General features: G+C 40.4%; 1 protein-coding gene across 1 annotated transcript in view; it reads right to left on the reverse strand.

Annotated features, from left to right (window-relative positions):
• Positions 1–3918: 3918 nt before the first annotated feature.
• LOC108676680 (palmitoyltransferase ZDHHC8) overlaps positions 3919–21479 on the reverse strand; it is a gene marked incomplete in the record, with an annotated part of 23319 nt that continues 5758 nt past the window's right edge. The window contains 3 exon segments of the mRNA XM_018164799.2: positions 3919–6287; positions 10169–10749; positions 20319–20583. Coding sequence (XP_018020288.1) covers positions 5084–6287; positions 10169–10749; positions 20319–20583 — 2050 coding nt within the window.

A 21479-nucleotide genomic window follows, 5' to 3' on the forward strand; every position in this document is an offset into this window, starting at 1 on the left:
ACGCATTCGTTTACTCAAGCATGTCAGGAGCGATAATTAATTCACACCGCAAAATAGAAAATAGTAGGCCAAATTTATCTCAAATCGAGAATACATTCAGGCGGCAGTAATTAAAGGAATTTTAGCAGTAGAGAAGATCAAAGTTTTTCTTGTTGCCACTTTTCATTACCTTTGAGGAAATTTTCATCAATGAATTTTTTTTCAACAAAGCAAGTGATTGAAAAATTGAAATTTATCATGAACTACGAAAGATTAATGACTATCAAAACAAAATTCAACAAACTAGGGAAAAGCTCATCAGGGTTAACAGAAACAACAATCAATAACAAGGTTGGATTCCTCTGACGAGGTCCCATTGTAAGTAACTAAAGTTAAGTCCTGCATATCCAACGGATAGCAATTACTAACAAGCGCAGATTTACAAGCCTGTAATTCTACAACAAATAAATATTCGTGATGAACCCCCATGGATATCAAATAATACGATCGCAGAAATGCGCTCAAAATAGAACTTTCGCTCTGAACCACAACACACTTAAAAAAATGAAGGTTATATTGACCGAATAGTGACCCACGCTCTGCCCCGTAGCACTGATACGCCCTTTTGCCGGGCAAAGCTGGATCAGTTTGATCCACACAAGGACAAGAAGTGCATCGCTATTTGGACAACATCGTCTCATTTCTCTGAGTGTAGAGAAGGAGGAAAAGCAATGACACGTCGGCAGATGCGCAGCAGGTCCCACAATCTACATACTGAAGAAGGCAAATAATTCTTCTAAAATAATGATAGACTGTGAGAAACTCAACAATAAAAAAAAGTTGACATATTATGAGAGGGAGTTCATGTGGTGAGGCATAAAGATTCTATTATAATGTACAAATTTACATGGTCATAGTCACTAAACTTAAAGCTATGGGATCAATGGCAAGCCAACAATATCAACAAGCAGCAATAACAAATTAAGCGTTATTCACTTATTTAGACGCAAAATGAAAGCAAAACTTTCATTATACAGATAGACCAAAAGTAAAATGAAGTTTCCAATAACTGGGAGTTAGTCAATTATGTGGCAAACCTCACGCAGCCAGGACGAAAAATTATTCAAGAAAAGGATTGCAACGGAACAAATCATTTGTTATCATCAACGGAACAAATCATGTTAGAGTTTGGTATTCAGGCATAAAAGCCTGAGACGTCAACAAGTGAAATGCACACGAGATGAACTAGTACCTAAAAGGAATAATTAGATAAAATATTTTTTAAACATTTATGCCCTTTAAATCCCTGTCACTAATTTTCGAGCATTACAGCAACGATTTTGATCGCAAAAACGTAGATTGCATCAATTACCTGCAGGAATCTCGGAAAAAGTACAGGAAAATTTTTAAACCTGAAGACAAATTTTGGTATTCTTGTTCCACTTAAGAATCTCCCGTTAGTCAATATCGAAATCTCAATTAATAAATCAAAACACCAGCAACAAACAAGAATGGCATAGAAGCGTTTGATCGGCGGTACGTAAACTCGAAATCAACATGAAATTCTTGAATAAGCAGAAGCTGTGGGTATAGTCCTACAACTGCACAAGACCGAATATCGGATACAAGGGAAGGTTATACTTGGCAAGTATAATAAAACCACCTGGTTAACTCATACTCTACTAGTCTAGCTGCACCTTACCACTCCTTTTGCTTAACTCTTTATACTATGCACACGATACTCGAATAAAATATCGTCAGTAGAACTGCAATAAAAAGCGTCATGAGCATTTAAAATAAAAAAAAATGTTATAGGAGCATTAAATTTTCATTCAAAAGATTTGCGGTCCAATTGAATAATATTGTAACAAGTAACCTCGATTGTTCATGAATTTTCAATTTCACCTCAAACTACCGAAACGAAACGGACGTCTCGGTTAACTGCCTATTGATATGGCGGGCCATATTGACTCTGATAAACTCGTGCTCTAGAAAAAATTGTAGTACATTTCTTGAAAGAGAATTCGGTTAAACAAACCTCAATTCTACGAAACAAAACTTATTTAGGATGAATAATACAACAGAAAACACAAAGCGGCACCGAGTACCAATAGAATGAACTAAGAACGACGATGACCCCTCGGAGACTCTGCTGGTATATCCAGTAATGTTTCGAATGTTCTTGAATGAAGTACAAATTATTAAAAGATTTGAGCGTAATGTAGGAACTGTTAGGGGATTATCGTTAAACGGGTTTAGTGGATGATAATGACTACACGTTGCGTAATGTACACAGAACTAGAGGGTAATCATGAACTACTAACTTTAGTATTGTCACGAGTTCTATGAATTTTGTAGCAGTTCAGCGCAATAACAATTCTAGATAAGAAGGTGACTGGAAGCCGTCGGAATAGAATAAGGACAAAGCAGGCATTCTACTGAGTCGAATTTCATCAAGAGATAGCCAAGAAAACTTGATCAAAGAAAATTAGGCAATCAAACAGAAATGTCAATAAACATAGTAAAAGCACCACAAAATGGTTACGTCGTATAAATAAAAAGTGTTTGAATTTTTACAATTTTACATGCGATGTAATGCAACAATTTCATTTAATCGGCAATATTTTCATGGTTTAATAAATCTCGAGAAATGTACAAAAGAAATCGCAGACTGCAGCGTAAAATAATCAAGCCAGAAATCTCATCCGGATTAACAATTTGAGATCCAAGAGGTAAACATTTGAAAACTATAAGAGCATAAATTACGTTACCAAGTATTTAGGGCCGTATGGGTCGAAGATGAATATTTGCTGCAGCCACACAGACACGAAAAGTTCGTTATGCTAAGTAAAGCTCGACCGCCGTTAACGCATACATTGGTGCCTTGGGCAATAGTGCAGGAAGGAACTTCATTCACTTATTATCGTCAAAAAGTAAAAACTATCATCACATTATAACATAAAAAACGTACAATGATTCAATTAAGACCATCAGATATCCAGTGAATTCAGCATGTGAAGTGAATTTGGTCAAAATATATTTCAATACAAAATATTACGCATATTCACCTGGTTAATTAACTTTTTTATATATCGTGGAACTAGAATGAAAACGCGGGCTTTACTATTCTCAACGAAATTTTTGAAAAAAAATCTGCTTCCGATGGTAGAGCTTGGAGACAAATATTTTCGCGCATCGCAACACAATTTGTTTGAATCGCAGTATTCCAGCGTAGCGCACTTGCGACTCGGAAGGAAAATATATTGAGCCATAATGAAAGCTCTTGAGATAAGGATTAAATGACAGATTCAATACACAAATACAATGCAGAGGACACGGGTGTTTCTATTTCAAAACTCGCTAGAGGCTTGTACTAAGAACTATCGAGGACTTCACAGCGAATAGCTCACAGTTCATGTACATTCATACATCATCCTCATCCCGTTAAATAATCTCTTTACACAACTCGATTTAAACCATAATGCAAACTAAATTGAGACATTTCACAACCCTGCCGATTTAAAGTTCTCAAAATGTTGCCACTTCCCAACAGCAAGCTTAATTGAGTCAACAACAAAAACTTCGATCAACCAGAGCGAATGCCGCGTTGCATGCGAGTTTTCAGGGCAACTAATATCGATAAATAAACATGATGCCATCCATTCCGATTCTCCTGCGAAAATACTCTATAAATGCCCAAGCATTTCGAATTCTTATTCGCATTTTCTTTTGTGTAAAAACAATAATCAGTAATATCAAATTGAATGAACTCATCGTCAAATTAAAAAAGTGTGCCAAGCGAATTTTTCCAGCCAAAGTTCTAGCGATCGTCATGTGTGTCCAAAATAGCACAAAAGTGACAGAGAGACCATAAGGAAATCAAAAAAACATTTGCCTCGCACGTCTTACAGGTAGCTTACAGGTTTAGAAATTGATCCATATTGAGATAGAATTATTATTATTACACACTGCAAGGGCCTTTACATCTTAGCTTCACCTAATACAGTGTGATAGCAGCTTCAGTATCAGATGCTACATCAGACGCCTTCTATTTCAAAAATAAATTATTGGACACTGATGAAGATGAGTAACTTGTTCATACCTTAGCGCTATGATTGCACGAGTATTACTGACACTCAACTATACAATACTATGATACATGTGTCATGGTGAACATGATCACTCGCACTTGTATACCAAATTCGCTAAATGATAAAATGCACACAACGTATTGTCTTCACACAACTTTGATCCACCTAAATACATCAAACAGCATCCAGTAACTACATCTCGTGTATCCATTTATTATAATACACTTGAGATTTTCTCAGCAAACGATTCTCGAGAACTAACGATGATACATCAAGTAGCTCGCGGTGAACACATTTCACGGACCTAAATCAAGACGTCAAAGATTTTCCCGTGATACACCGGGTGGATCTACCATCGTATCTAAATCACAATGTATGAACATCATGAAGCTTATCCCGAAACATTCTAAATCAATCAAGTGGACTTGCTGAAAATAATTCAAGTTTGCCTACCGGAATATGACTTATTAATACGCAATCGGGGAACATATAAGCCAAAAATATTCCATTTTATTCTATGTAACGCACTTGAAGGCGGTACAATTCCAGACCACTTGCCCACTTCAAACAGCGAGTCCATGTCCATTTGATATTCTTTACAAACCAAATAAAAATCTTCATTTGGTTAAACTTGACACGTTTGGTATCAGTAAATAGCTGTGTTAGTATCACGGTACTTATATTTGAACAACTATGATGTAATTACAAAACGTTCAGAGTTAATTTCAATCAAGAAAATTGAACTGTGCCGTTAGTCAAACATACAACCTGTATACTTAAATGTATGGTTGGTTCTCCTTCACAAGCGTAAAATAATGAACCCCAACGGTCAAAGAATTAGCAATCGTGGTACAAGTTCAAGAAATTCGGGTGGGTTTACACACACTTTGCACTGCTGCACAGCCAGCAGCTGCGACCCCCAACAATGCCAAGTTGCATGTGCTGTTTTCTAGCTATGCAAACATGACGTTGAGCAGCGACGCCGGAAGGTGATCACAAGCTTGGCCGCGGCGCTAAACGCTGATCTCATAATTGGCCGTGGAGTCATAGCAAGCCGCCACGTCGCCTGAGATACTGGACGTCATCTGCTGCAACTGGTGCTCCATCAGCCCGCCACCACCAGCTGCGTTGGTGCTCGAATCCAGCGACCGAAGGAGCGTAACTGGTCGCTTGGCCCCGGTGTTGGGGGTAGGGGGAGTCACAAGGCCTGAGCTGTACCCTGACGAGCCGTAACTTGAACCTCCTGACGGTCCCGCGGGTCCCCCGTAACTAGATCCCGCGGGTCCCCCATAGCCTAATCCACCGGGCTGCCCCGTGAGAGCCGCGTTCGTAGTGGTCATGCCTGAATTGCCATGCGCGCCGTAAAGTTTTCGGCGCACCTGCGGTGACGACACCGCAACAAAAACGGGACCCGAGTTACGTCGGGAGGCTTGGACTGACACGGACGGCACTTGCTGGCCTATAGAGGAATTCGGTTGACTTAACTGCTGTTGCATTTGTTGCATCTGTTGCAGCTGCTGTTGCTGAGCACTGCCATGCATCTGTTGATGGTGCAGTGAATGCTGCGTGGTATAATAATGCGCGTTGCATGGAGGTACGGGAGGCTGATGGGGTACTGGGGGAGGTGGAGGGTAATAGTACTGGCAGGGCTGTGTGGGAGAGCTGGGGTGGGAGCGATACTGATGCGGCGCTCCCCCACCATGAGGTTGGGTGCAGTACATGGGGGGTGAGGGGGGCTGTGTTGGCTCTCGCCATGTATACTGTCCATGCTGCGGGCTGGAGGCGAGTTCCTGGCTGGCGTCGGGCGGGGAAGGCCCCGTCGTAACACCAACACCGTACCTGCGGGTACCGCCGTAAGCACCAGAGTCGTAAGACGATAAGTGTGACGACTGCTGCTGACCAGACTCGTAAGAAGGTAAACGTAAGGGCTGCTGTACACTAGAATTGTAAGCAGGCAACCGTAAAGGCTGTTGCTGCATACAGGACTCGTATGAAGGTAAACGCAACGGCTGCTGCTGCATACTGTACGTGGGGTTAGCACCGTACTTAGGCCCAGTGCTATGTTGCTGTGATGATGATATGGGAGGGGGATTATGATGGTACGCTCGCGTGGGGGAGGGAGGGTTAGAACGTCCGTGGGAAAACTGAAGAGGGTGAGGGTGTTCGGGGGACAACGCGTCGGGGGTGTTGGACCGGGACCGCTTCGTGCCGTCGGGCCTGCGGGAAAAAACAACACTCAGACATCACGTGGGTACAACAGCAACATATCACGAATGTTTCAAGTTCTCTAAAATTAATGCCTAAAAATTTATATAAGAATATTCATAGATATTTTTTTAATAACGAAAGCTCTATGATTAAACGCAACCAATCGAAGTAAGCTTAATCGCAACAAAATTCGACTGAAAAAATGACAAGTCAAGCGCTAGTAGAAAAAACGCAGTCCGGTACGGGAAAGCGCAAAATTGATCATCTAGTAACATAAGAAAGTTCTACACTGAAATAGCAACTAGACTAGATTGAATTGTAAACAACCAGACTTGAGATGACGAACAGCTACACAACACGCGCAGTTACGGATGTAGAAGGTATCAAGCTTTTCAATGGTTCGTTCAGCGAAAATATAGTACATAGAAGTGTACTGACGCCGCTTAAAAAGTGAGATAACAAATAGATAATGAGCTGAATTAAATATGTTTTCAAGACGATGATGAGGACGAGATCATAAGGAAACTAAAAATTATAAACGATAGTAAAGGCCACGAAAGCAAGGGCATTACTGTAGCATCAGTTAGCAGAGAAACATCCGAAAAAGGGAGTTAATGGGATGTATTGAAAGAAGCAATGAGCACGTTTTTACTGTAATTAAAATCGCTGCTGACATCTACATAGCGGATGTAACATGACCAAGGGAACGTATAAAAACGAGGGTTTAGAAAAAACTGAGAACATGAGGTGGTTGGCATTAAGAAAAGTTATTCGTTGTTATTTGGATAAATTCACTAAGACGTAATAAATTTAGTGGTTCATTTAGAAATCGACAATTTAGTTCACCTTACACTAAGATTTTATTTGAAGGATTAATTCGATTATCTATACATAATAATTTTGGACACCCACTGAAGAATATCACTGGTACGTGATTGAAAGCTCTTCCAACTTCAATTTTCACCAACCCTTTTAAGAACACAATTCATCTTACTTATTTATATCTACACAATTTCAAATCGCACATCTGAATAATTAATATTTATGAAGGACTAACAAGTCGGGTATAATCAAATGTTTATAGGTAAAATTGGTATAATATTTGATGCATCATTAGTTCTTAGTTATAATTTTACAAGTTATCAAATAAGACGGATAAACGATACGCTTCTCAATTTCAAGGTCTCAATCGGATAAAAGTAAACATACTGCCTCACTTAAAATCCATAGATAACACCTAGGTACTTAATATACATAATTTATCCGATTTTAAAAATAGTGATTCGCTATATCCGGAAATCAAGTAAAATTAGAACTAGCATATAACGCCGGAGGAAAATTTAGTGAATACGAACATTTAAGCGCTGAAATATTTATTTTAAAAAATGAGTAACGGTCAACATCCTCAAAAAAGACGTAAAGGCAAAAAAAAAAAAAAGAAACGGATTTTATGGTTGTAGGATAACATAAAAGTTTCATACACAAAAATTTGCAACATAGAAGGTGACGAACGAACAACGGGAGCCTGAATTTTTGGTGTAAAAACAAGGAAACTTCACATTCCGATTGGAAGTAATTAGTGCTGAAAAAAATTCATTATGATTGTCTTCGAGGAAAATTTTTCACGTCTAGTTTTCAAAATCATGGATTAAATCTAATTCGGATTGCGGCATGCAATCCTTTTGAAGATTTTTTGGTTTGAGGCAACCCTTTTGTCCTATTACTTAATCCAATAGAATTTAGCCAGTAGACCCTTCTTCACTGTATGTACAGGAACCCGGTGTAATAGAAAATCGCGTCAAAACAGCAGTGAATGACAGGGCCATTTACTGTTTGTATTCAGATCATGAAGAAGTTTGTATATTAAGATCGTGAAGTTTCCAATAGCGCCTTTTTTCCATAAATGAGAAAATACGCTAAAAAGCAAGCGAATTACTGCAAGGGAAAGTTAATAGCAAGCAACAAAGTAGACAAGTCAATATTCAGAATAAAATTACCGCGTTGTTAGTAACTTGTCTTCATTTGTTAAGGGGTTTTATCAATATTTCTGCACGTGTGGGAAAAGCGAAATCAGTATTAGCTTTCTTGAAATCTCGCAGTCGTTCATATTGGAATGCGAATAAATCATCACGCATAATTTGGCAAAAAACTTCGCTGAGTTTTATATTGCTTAAAATACATTATTAGTTTCTTCAATTGCCAATTTTATAATCTGGCAGGCCGCCAAACCCTCAAAAAAATACAACTCAGTACTCACTGCAGTGAGTGACAGAGAGCGCATTTTCTCGTCGACGAAAACGTGAGGTCACTTACGGACGGACAGACGGACGGACAGAGAGACAGACGGACATGGCGAGCACAATAGTGCATTTTTTCCATAAATGAGAAAATGCGCTAAAAATGGTCTATGATTCACACGATTTTAACGAAGTTGCATGTACTAATAATTATTACTCTCCCATGATAGAAATTGTTGCGCCGAATTTCCTGAGCAGATGATCAGCGAAGGGAATGAAGAGATAAACGAAACAAGAGAGCAGACAAGACACGCGCTGCAGAGAACAGCTACACACATGAACTGGACGCATGCGTGGCATGGACACGTCAAAAGAGAGGTGCTGATAGGGAAGTGTATTATTACCTTCATCTTAAAGAAGTCAGCCACCGAGCTCGTGCACAGTTTGCCGTGTTCGGAAACAATGTTAATGAGACGCTACGTGGCCCAGCATGAGCTGCTTACCGTTTCAATCCTAATTACAGCTACAGGTTGGTCTTTCATGTATCAATTAAGATATCCAATATCTACACCTTATGTTATTCCTAGTATACTTACACCTTATGATTCCTACATCCTACACCTTATGTTATTCCTAGTATTTCTATTCATAGAGTTGAAACGGAAATTGATTCATGGAATTGGAGTGGCTTTCTATTACATGTGATTGAAATTAATGAACAATTTTACTACATTATTAGAAACTAATCTAAAGCTAGAACTAATCTAAGCTAGAAACTAATCTAACTAATCTCATCTTAAGCTGATATTATCTGCTATAGAGTGAAAACCATAAAAACTATCTGTACTCATGACCCTCACAGACATACGATATCGTCAACCTGCCACTAAGTGCCTTAAATCATCTAGTTCCAACAGCTCAAATGTACATTCATTATTATTCGTTTGCAATACGAAACGAATAATAATTTTGACCTATGAATCAATGAATAACATTGTTTTCCCAATTCAAGAAAAAAGTTGCGTTCAATTTTTTGGCAAAAATACGACATATTTCCCTAAACCTCAAGATAAATTGCATTAAGATTCTTGACGATTGTAGTTAGGTTTTCTAATGAAATACTAACTTGTGATATTGTAGATGAAACGAACACAGATTTCCCTTGAAAGTAGAAAACTACAATAATTAATTTTCGACGATAGGAAATATGAGAACTGAATAAGTTTTCGATGCTGATTTTACATGCGCGGCCTTCGTACTGATTTCAATTGGCTATTTCGAGGCTTCCATTTCCGAGCACTACTTGCAGCTTTCTCTTGCTCAGTTAAATGAGCTTGAGTTTTTATTAATATCATCGCCTTTGAATGAGGCACTAGAGAATTTTTTTATACATACTGTACTAAGGAAGGTGATCAATCATATGTTATAACAGTTAGCGACCACGTGCTCAAGTAATGAACTGTTTAATTATCAATATCAATTACGGTATTATAATTAATTTTAATATTCATTATTACAACGATTTTATAGCTAATAAGTGTACTATAAATCCTAACCTACTAAACAAATAAATATAAAGGATTACCACTACAGTCCAAGATACACGACTTTAAGTCTATATATTTCACTTACGAAATAATGTCTAGAACTCACCGAGCGGCTCGAGTGGCGTGAGGCGACCGCGGTGCGCGGACCACGACTCCGGCGCCCGTGGCTGCGACCTGTGACGGGGAATCTGCGTAGCCTTCCTGCTGCTGGTGATGTTGCTGCTGCTGGTGTTGTTGCTGCTGCTGGTGTTGTTGCTGCTGCTGGTAGTGGTGGTGGATGTGAGGGTGGTGGCCGTAGCCTATTGCTCCGCTAGTGTTGTTGCTGTTGTGAGGGTGATGATGGTGGTGGTGATGGTGGTGAGGAGGGATGGTGTTCGAGTGGATAAGGCCTGGCATGGAGGGGTGCGGAGGTGCAGTGGAGGCGGCTGTGGTTATGGTGGATGCAGATGAGAGTTGCTGCTGTAAATGTTGGTGGTGGTGATGGTGGTGGTGATGTGGGCCAGGCTGCGCAGTCTGGAAGAAGCTATTTACAGCGGGAGGTTGACGGGGAAGAGGGGGTGTGGGGGGCTCACAGTCTTTGCTTTGACTCATGCCCACCCCAGTGTTGTCGTCCACATCTCCACCAGGAGATCCTATTCGGCCAGCACCGCCATTTTCACCGCCGTCTCTGTTCTTGCCTTCCACCAGCTGAGGCGGAGAGAGGGGCACAGGGTAACGAGCGTACGAGGTAAGCAAGTTTCTAATATACTGCAATATATTCTACTACAATATATATATATATATACACTAATGATACCCATGAGGTGGAGCCAATATACTCTACACACAGTAATGTTATTCATGAGGTACGACCAATAGCTATAGTTAATCCAGGCGGGAGTTGTCTTACTTGCGTGCGACATGGGTTGGGTAATACATAGGGTAATAACATGGCCCTTAATATAAGCAAGATCGTCACCACATTAATCACTGATAAATGAGTAGATTATTGCATGCTAGCATACAAATAAACGTCTTCATTAGAGTTGAAGTTTCAGCCTAAACGTTTTATTAATTCGAAATCTTCCGCATTTGTTAAGAGATAAGGAAACACCAAGTCGTCTTATGGGATAGACTGTTGAAGAAATGAATGGTTCTTCGCGATGGAATGTAAGCAAAAAGTAAAGCCGTCAAGTATGTACAAGAAGAGAACAAAAGTTCTGGTTATTTATAAGCTCCACGATACATAAGAGTTAATTCGCGTACACAAGAAGAATATCGGAAAGATTCCAACAGTTCCAAATACATACAGAAAGGAAGTGAAATTTAAAGTTTCGACCTGATTACTCAGGTCGAAATAAGCAACATTAGGTCAGCCTAAGCTGGTGATACCTGCACAAACTAATGGATGTTGGTAAAGCGTGATCGCTCAATGCAAAAACACGCAACATTGTTGAGTAAATACGCGAACTTCGACCCTTTAGCAACAGACATTCAGAGCAAAATTTGAATATAGCCGCATTATTCCAGCCGATGGAAACAAGCGTATGTTAGTCTGTCTTGCGCAGTAAGGTTCACTCTGAAGACTACATGAAAAAATGAATATAATCACAGAGAGAACCGTAGCAAGAGAAAAGAGAACATCCGCAGACGAGAGTAATTTGGAAACTAAGAAAAATCGCCAAGCACAAAGCATAAAGGCCACGGAGCAGCGGTCTTGAACGTTACTTAGGATAGTAAAATGGCAAAGAAGAATCTGTAAATACTCCCGAATACTGTAAATCTCGAAAAAAGAATACTGTAAATCCAGGAAAACGCACAATTATCGCAACGCGAATAATTCTGCATACAACAAATTCTGCCAACTACAACATACAAATGAAGTTCAAACAGGCAACGCGTAAATTTGAAATTCAAATTCCGTAGGCGATGGTAATCCTAGGATTATTACCGATACTGACAGTTACCACTAGATAACTGCAAGTAAGTGCAGCAGTAGTAGTATTAGTAGGCCAGGTTCACACCACAGTACCGGGCACGGGCCAGACATATGCCAGTCGCTGTCCAGTCATATATTCTTTAATGCATTTCTATAAACGCATTCATACGATGGACTTGGCAGGTGACTTGCGCGGCTGGTGTGAATACTTATAAAAGCATAAAAGAATATTGGACCGGACCGTGACTAGACGTGCCCGGTAGTGTGTGGTGAGCCCGGCCTTAGCTGCCCACATGACAGAAGCAAATTTGTTGATGTACGGAGATTGGAAGGTTAAGGTGAAGCAATGCATCCCCAAAGGAACTATAAAAACGGCATTCATAGCAGTCCCGGCGGTACTAACACGTTGCGTGCACTAAGCAAAGCTGACTACACCGGCAACACAAGGCCTTCAATGAAGATAGCTTTGCTCTACACTACGTTCATAACATCCAATACGTCACTCGGCCTCGATAGAATAAATGGAACAGAGCGAGCGCGGTGAGGGAGGCGAGCGTCCTGAGACTGCGGGCTGAGTACTGCGTTGAGGCGAGCAATATGGGGACCGCTGGAGTGTGGGGCATTGAGAGCGTGGGGAGGAAGGGTGACTTAGAGTGCCGTAAGGGGGTGACTCGGAGAGCGTAATCATGGTTGGGCTGGAGTTCCTTGAAACTTCATCCGCCAAGCACCGGCGATCATTAGCACGAGCTTTACGACGAGTTGGAGCAGATGCAACATAAAGTTTCTTGTTGCAACGCTCACACTCCTGGACACCAGTTTCTGTCTGCGGGGGCCGGTCCTGCGCGCCGCCAATGAAGGTCGGCGTAAATCGCTGCTGCCGATTACTGCGAGGGGAGCGCAGAGATGAGCAACTGCTGGCAGAAGAGAGCGCGTCTCGAGGTCTCGACGCAGAGTCCAGCACCAACAGCCCCGCGTTCACGTACGCAAGAGGGGACGTCGCTCCCCGGCTGGAATTTTGCTGCGCTGAGGGGGACCTCAGCAGGCGTTGTGTGGAGCGTCCAATTGAGTAAGCCGAGGTAGAACTTCCACCCAAGCTAGCAGCGCACGGTGAAGATGGCGGCTGAGGAGGAGGATGGTGGTGGAGAGGACAGAGGTGGAGGTGAGGGATGGCCGGAGGACCGTGCTGGCGGCGAGAGGTGGAGGAAAAGCGGCGTTTCTCAAATGAAGAAAGCGAAGACAAGCGCGGCGAACAGGGCAAGCTGAAAGGCTCCTGGTGCGCTCGGTGGATTCTCGCCTGGATTTCAGTCATGAAGCGGCATAAAAAATAATACATTTTTAAGTCGTCTATAAATTGAAATAAGAATCTTGTATCATCTTTAATCTGTAGTGCCTAAAAAAATCGAGTTTTTGTTTTGTTGAAATAAAAAATTTCAGATTTGGCAAGCACATAGAACCGATGAACCTGCATTGAGGAAAGAACGAAACTACTGAGCCTTAAAATAGGATTGAAAACCATTCAAATTCAAGACAATTTCAGGCACGGAAGCTGCACATTATCTGAGAATCGGCAAGAAGCCAAAAAACCTGCTGTGAAAGGAATAAAATTGGGTAATTAATTTATAACTCATAACAATAATATAATTGAACAACAAGGTACGGCAAAACCACCGAGGGTTGAATTCCAAAATGAAGACCTGAACGCGAACGCCCGACTGCTGAGAACCCTTAACTGCCGCACACGTATTTGTTCGAGGAATATTTTCAGAGAAGGCTTGTGAAGAACAAAGCCAATAATTGTGTCTCAATTATCTCTGTAATATTCTAAGCACGGTACATTCCTGAAGAAATTGGCACTACTCTTGAGGGCTCTAAGCTACAGAATTTTTTATGATATCGAGGATAAGGGAGACTAATAAATGAAATAGTGATCTAATAACATCAGTAAGCTAAAAGCATAACATTAAAAGTCAGTGCAACACGCAAGCAGCTTGCACATAAATACACTAAAACGAAAACTGAAAAGCAAAAGCACCCCATGAAACAGAACACCCGAAAGGCAACTGGATCATACAAGTTAATTATATTTAAAACAGGATACTGCCATAAATTCTCATCCAGTGACAGAAAGTTTTCAATTTTAAGAAAATATAGAAATTTAGATCAAGAAATACACAACCGGGAAGTGTACGCTGTCACAGGAAAGGAAACTTAATAGTAAAGTGTAATCTTTTCGTATATTAACGATTCTCATGATAAAGATGAGAAGATAAGTAACTTTAGACTCACACATCAGTTAGTACTGGCAAAGCATACAATAAATTAATAATCATGACTGCATGAAATAGAAAACAAACAATCAAGATTAGGTTAACATGCGCGTAAAAGCAAAACAAGCATTAATCCTTTACCGCAATCACGGACAAATTTATCCTCCCTTCGCGACAAATAATTCCCTATAAAAGGCAGGTAACTGAGGCGGTAAAGAGCCGAGCTCTGCATGCACTGTGGGCCGATGTAGGGGAGACTTACCTGGTCACGCGGTACGTGGTGCGAGGCATGGGAGTGGTGGTGGTGACTCGGGCACGTGGGGAATGGTGGTGGTGGTGGTGAGTGTGAGAGGTGAATTAGTTGTGTGAAGTCACGATGTATTCAGAAAATAGTGGTGATGATTTTAGGATACAGTGAGAGAATAGTAAGAATTGAAAAGAAAATGAATAGCGAGAAAGAAAAGGGGGCAAGATCGACGCCCAACCGTTCGAATTGCGAGTTAAGGCAACGACTCATCACTAAAATTGTGGTCAAAAGAACAGACGATACTACATCACTGAACGAAACAAGACTCATGATAAGCGAAGTAGACTAACCACCACTTGAATGCCACCAGCAAGAGAAGTTTGTCCACAGCCACAAAGATGAGTACGGAGGAGATGAGCATGTCGGGTTCCGAAGTTTGGTGTTCCTAATGGGCGATTACTGCTTAATTCTATCCATTCATAAGTGTTTCCAACAGCATCAGCATATATCACGAGTTTGTTTTCTTACGAGACCATTAAAGACAGAATAATCCATCAGTGCTGAAGTGTAACATGCGTAACAATTAAGAGAAAGTTATAAGAAATCATCCTCCGTCAGAGCATCAATAAAAACGTTCAAGGCAGCAATGAAAAACTAGTAGAGCGTACGCATGTTCTAAAATAAAACAATGATCAAGCAACAACATAATGGATTATTTGCTAATACAGAATACATAAACGACAACTCTCTGCAGGAACCCGCACAATTACGATATAGTTTGGGTTACTTGCAAGCCATTTGCAACACGGAACACATGAGAACGAAACGTTGAAAGAATTATACGGAGCTAAACAGGAAATAAAAAATCTCGAGAGCAAAGAAACCCTAAACAAAAAGGTCATAAAGAAGAATTGATTGTGTTGCAAGATAGAGTGCGTGTGAAGAGAAGTTGCGACAACCGTAAGATATGTTCTATGTTGCGTGGTCACTACCTAGAAATCGTCAATGAATGAGTGGTATCTATACCGCGTCTCATTCTGTGAATTGTTACGTGATTCCTACTATGGTTTTGAGTGAAGAGTGCTAATTACGTACCAAATATTTTATTCCAAGACTTTATTCATAATAATGGATATTTATAGATTTTCATTTGATGTGTACCAAGTTGTGGTCGCTGAATGTGAGGGCTGTTGCGATGAGTTGTTCCGTGCTTCGAGAATAGTTAATAATAACACGCGTGTTAGTGATGCTCGTGAGCGATATACCAGGCTGTCAAGTTAGTGATAAACGCAGCTCACAGGAAAATCATGCTTAAATGAGAGACTCAGAGAACAGGCACAACTACTGCAAACATCAAGGCTGGGAAGCGTCTTAGGCTCGCAGCAAGAAGGAACTAAAATTAAATTTCTGGAATACATAGACAAGAAAATGACACCGTGGTGGGAAGGGACATAAAAGTTTCGCGAAGAATATTAGTTAAGTGAAGAGCTACCCAAGACATCCAGCATACGAGCCCTGAACGATCATTGGCACGATAAGAATAAAAAAAAAATTCGACCTCTCTTCGAACTCAAATGACGACACCGCTGAGTTTCAAGATGTAAGATACATTCTATGGAATGAGGGATCAATTATCTATAGCTGCTACCAGTACCTAATAGCATAATATGTACAAGTCTAAAAGATGCAGCGAATAATCCTATGATAACACTAATCTAAAACTAGGAAGATCACGTGTAATAAATGCCGGCGAATGAGCAGAGGGAATATACCGAAATAAGTTACGTTTCCACGCATGAATTGCGTTAAGTCAACAAGTTCTATTGGAAATGTCGCCACGTAAGATTTGAGGCGTTCCATTCGCCGCGTGCATACCGACAACACTTGGCTGGGATTTGGTTTCTATGAGAATAGGTGAATGTTTCAACTGACGGATGACAATACCGCAGCAAAATTGGGTGTTGATGAATTAGACTTGAAGATTTGAATGTCAAGATAAATAATGATTACCATTTAAAAGCGATTTTCAATCCCAATAACAAAAGAGAATACTTTCATGAGGAACAATCGACCCTCAATTGTCAACATGAAAAAATTATTCCAATAATTTGAATGTTATTCTCCTTGAATTATAAATAAAATGTTTAATGAGATGATTATATTATGTCGATATTATGTTATTACGATCCAAGATTGATGACGACATAAATTCAGATTAAGATTGTAAAACTGACATGAATGTATTTACAAAATGAATGACATGACTCGAGCGAGAGAAAAACAACGAATTATTATAGAGTGCTAATAGAAAAAAGAGGATGAACTAGAAATTGCCAAGGCCACATGACTGCTGTTGACCAAAATATACGTGGGGAGATAGGAAGGTGGAACGCCAAATAAGAACATGCAGAATGAAAATAAAATATCGACAACAAACCGATCGCCAACTAATAGATCAAGTAAAATTTATGGAAAATCAATTCGATGGGGATTCAACATATAAGAAATGGGAAGCAAATAAGATGAATTGAGAAGGATGTGGAACAAGTCCAGTAAAAGGGAGGGACAGGTCCAGTAAAAGGGAGGGATAGGTCCAGTAAGAGGGAGGGACAGGTACAATACAGAACAGTAAAGTATAAGAGGGCGATGGATCAATATAGTACGAGAGATAGAGCAAGTTTGATGGTAGATCTAACTTTGGTTAAAAAACAAAGAGAACTTCAGAGAAAAAAACTAATTGAGAACTGAAAACTGGGAACTTGAAGGATAAAATTGAAGACGGAGATATATAGGATATGGGAAGATCATTGATTAAAAATACAGAGTTTAAGTAATGACAAGAAAACGAAATACGGCATAAAATATGCCAGAGAGCGGGAAGGGGCGCGGGGAAGGAGGCATTCGCTACACTGTGGACTGCTGGAAATGAACAGGGCGCATCTGCAACACAAAAAATTAACGGCTACCAAACTGTCAAATAAAACTACGAGGATGATCATGAAATAAATAGCAAAACGGACGTGAGAAAATTTACCGCGATCAGCTACTTGATGCACTGCAGTACAATACTAAAAGGTAACTAATTACATGTAAAAACGCTCAGCGATGCAATACGTACATTTCGTGACATTAAAATGGCTATAGAGATGGCATTCTCAAGATGTGCATAATATTATAGAAGAAGTATCATAAATTAACAGATCTTAAATCGATTCGAGGAAAACTCAAAATAAGCTTCGGAGATCGAATCCCAAAAGGAGCAACACGATGTGATCCGGCGACGCAAAAAACCTTGGCACAAAAAACGTGGCCAGCGAAGCATGGAAATATGCCCGCAACTCACCTGTACAAGTTACATTCTGACGATAAATGTTGGGAATATGCGAGGCCTTTAACGATTATTGCTTACTCGAACACATCTGCAATAGCGCTGCTACGCCTCGCCAACGATAAACATGGAATATTTTGTCAGGATCCTTTATTAAATTTGTTAAACTTTTTTACTTCTACGCACGAGAAAAACGTTACCTCAGATACCAAGATTATCACACTGCGCATGTACAGCATGTACAGTGTACATCCTGAACTTTAAAGTTCAACTGAACACAAACCTAACACAATTAATGCATAGAAAAATCTAGCCTCAACAGCAAACAGCAGCACAATTTTCATGCACTAAAACATTCCGGTTCATGCGCCATTTTGGAAATAATTTATTTTTTAGGAGCGAAATGATCGACATCAAGATATAAATAATTAACCGGGATTTGGAAACAAATAACCATGTAATTTAAGTCTCTTCTGAAAATTCAAATTACCATGAGTTGACACGGAGAAAAATGTATCAACAGATCAACACTAAAGACACAATGAACTTGCAAACCAGCAGCAACAACGCCTATAAAATGAAAACTTAACTGAAACAATTTGCGAATCAAGAAAACATTGTTCTTATTTTTTGTAACTGAGATAGTTCTCATTATTTAAGCACGTTATCACCAGAAAGAGCACACGCAAAGCCAATGACGGTGAGAAACAGACGTCAATCCGCGACAAACATTGCTTGTTGCTTACCATAATATAGTAGGTCCTAATATACAACACATATCGTTTACATATCCCGGATGATGTGTAAACTATAGTTGGCAGAGTGTTGCATCCAACGCAATTGAACGGTAACTTATTTTCAATGGAAGACAACCTTTACAGGAGACCGAATCATTCGTAAAATTTTTTCTATTATTTATATCCGTGGCATAATAATCTACCAATTACTCTTCTATGCTGTAACCCAAAAAGCACTGACAGCAGAGAAGTAATGCTTGTTCTTACTTCTGCCAAAGAAAGCACGAGTATTCCATAAAATTTTTCTTAACCCGGTCACATTGTTTATTACAATGACTTAGACGTAGTCGTCTTATTGCCAAGTTGCGATCAGAAGCAAGAGGAGATCGCACTACAAAATCCACAATAAAAACCATGCGAAATATAAATTTCAATTATCCAATACAAAAAATTTACCTCTGAAGGAAAATGGCTCGGAAGAAATGAATGATCGATTTATTTACGAAGGCCTGAAAAGCCAACGTCACTGACGAAGGTGAAATTACTCCAACCATATAATATATAATAAGAATGCGGATATCTTGAGGTCTGCCAGACCCAACTACTTCAAATTGCGAGCAATTAGCCATAACTGAACAGGATATCTTTCTCGCTCCACTAGGAAACATAAATAAAGTGTACGTTTTTATAATGAGAAGGACGTTTTACGAGTTTCTGTACTGAAATGGGCCGTGGGGAGACGTGCGATTTCAAAATGAGCACAGCAGGCCGGCTAAAGCAGCGGCTGCATAAGAGGAAAATCGGAGAGAAGCCATGCTTAAAGGAGCTCGAAACAGTTTCTGGAATGAGGTAGACTTACGGCATCTGGTAACATCGTGCATGCGTCGCTCTGTGCCTGAAAATGTACGGGGTACCACAACAACCATCACTACCACCACTATCACTCTGCAAGTGTGCAGCTCTGATCTAGTACTACCAGTGCCGCCATAACCACACTATCAAGGAGCACTTTACTTGCACTAATGATGGCGCTTAAGCGTATGACTGCCGTATAATTTGATAATTTCTCAAATTAGAAAACCATAACCAGCCACATAAAATTAGTAGCGGTGAAATTCTGATTAAAATTAAAAGGGAAAATTAACAAATTCGTCCACCAGCTCATGAACAAATGTAAGTTCTTAGAAGGAGAATAACGAACAGGACAATCGACCTTCTACGAGATGCAACGTGGTAGCGACTAAGATTTATCACCATAAATCATTATACTCGCGATATTTTCCCTATCTAACACACTTGAGCAACAGTTATTCCATCGATGGATGTACGTAAAATAAGTAAAGCAGTTATTGAAGTCAGCAGCGCCAGAATAGATACCAGTTAAGGAAGATTAATTACAAGACGACAGTTCTCAGACGGTGCGGCAAGAGAAGCATTGCGCGCGACGCTCGTATGTAAGCTACACCCCTCACATTTGTCCTGCGTTGGAAAAATGCATACCAGAACAACAGCATCGAATGCCAACTAATGAAAATCACTGATATTTGTAACTTCATATTCCTGCTTGGCTGCACGCGTATATTAATTTTTCCAGACTTGGAATTATAATCCTGCTGAAAATGGCAATAGCTCAGAAATTAATGTTTATTAAAAACATTTGCACGTCGACTAATTTTGCGCTCAAACAAACAATTGCCCAATTCCATTGATTGGTACAGAATTATTAAGACTAAACCTGTATTTATTACAAGGAACGCACCTGCGTGTAGGCGTTGGAGTTGGGGGAGCCAAGCGAGTTGTCCATGTAGATCCTAACTTGGTTGTGGTTGGCGATAGTGGCAATATTTGCTGCAGGAGCGTTGGCGTTGTTACTACTGTTGTTTGCAGACGCTGGCACGCTGTTATTGCTGGTCGTGGTTGTGGTGTTGACGTTGTTTGGGTGATTATGATGTTGATGAGCTGCTGCTGCCGCCAGAGCCGCTGCTTTAGAATATTGCTTGCAGTAGCGGCCCGGCCGTTTGATGCTGAAAGTAGAGCGTGATTTACAATTGGTTGATAAAGAAGAGTTGGGCCCCAAACAAATGAAGTTTAGTCAAAATACAGAAACTGTATTAAACTCTTCATATATGAAAATAATATCTTTTATGCAACTTTGATTGAAGACCTGAGCATGTTTTTTATTAATAATCTAAATAATAAATCAATAATAATCAGCCATAATCTAAATAATAAATAAATAAAATAAAATCCTACATAAATAACTTTTAGTCATGACAGCAGGTTGGCCTTGTGTTGCTTGAGCGTTTGCGTAATAAACGAAAGCAGAACAACTGTTAACTCGATGTGATGAGGAAATTCTTCAGATCTCGGGAATAAAGAGTTGTTCCATTTTTTTATGCGCGACGCCATGGTGAACAAGAGTATTGGCATCTTTATAATTTTAATGTTGCGAAATCTTCTAATATATTGGCGACGAAATCTGTTCCATTGACGAGCAGGAGCTGCGTTTCTAGGTACAAGTAACCTGAAGATCTGCAGGGAAATGTCGCAAGGATGTGATCACGTCTCTGGTACAGCGCTACAGGCATCCCAGGGGAGTGAGCCATGACCTAACTTGGGGGGAGTGGGGCCCCCCATAACCTCACCTGAGGGGGGAGTGAGGCCCCCCATAACCTCACCTGAGGGGGGAGTGAGGCCCCCCATAACCTCACCTGGGGGGGGAGTGAGGCCCCCCATAACCTAACCTGGGGTAGTGAGGCCCCCCATAACCTCACCTGAGGGGGAAGTGAGGCCCCCCATAACCTAACCTGAGGGGGAAGTTGGGCCCCCCATAACCTCACCTGAGGGGGGAGTGAGGCCCCCCATAACCTCACCTGAGGGGGAAGTTGGGCCCCCCATAACCTCACCTGAGGGGGGAGTG

Source organism: Hyalella azteca, unplaced genomic scaffold (assembly GCF_000764305.2).
Source record: "Hyalella azteca isolate HAZT.00-mixed unplaced genomic scaffold, Hazt_2.0.2 contig8774, whole genome shotgun sequence".
NCBI lineage: Eukaryota > Metazoa > Arthropoda > Malacostraca > Amphipoda > Hyalellidae > Hyalella > Hyalella azteca.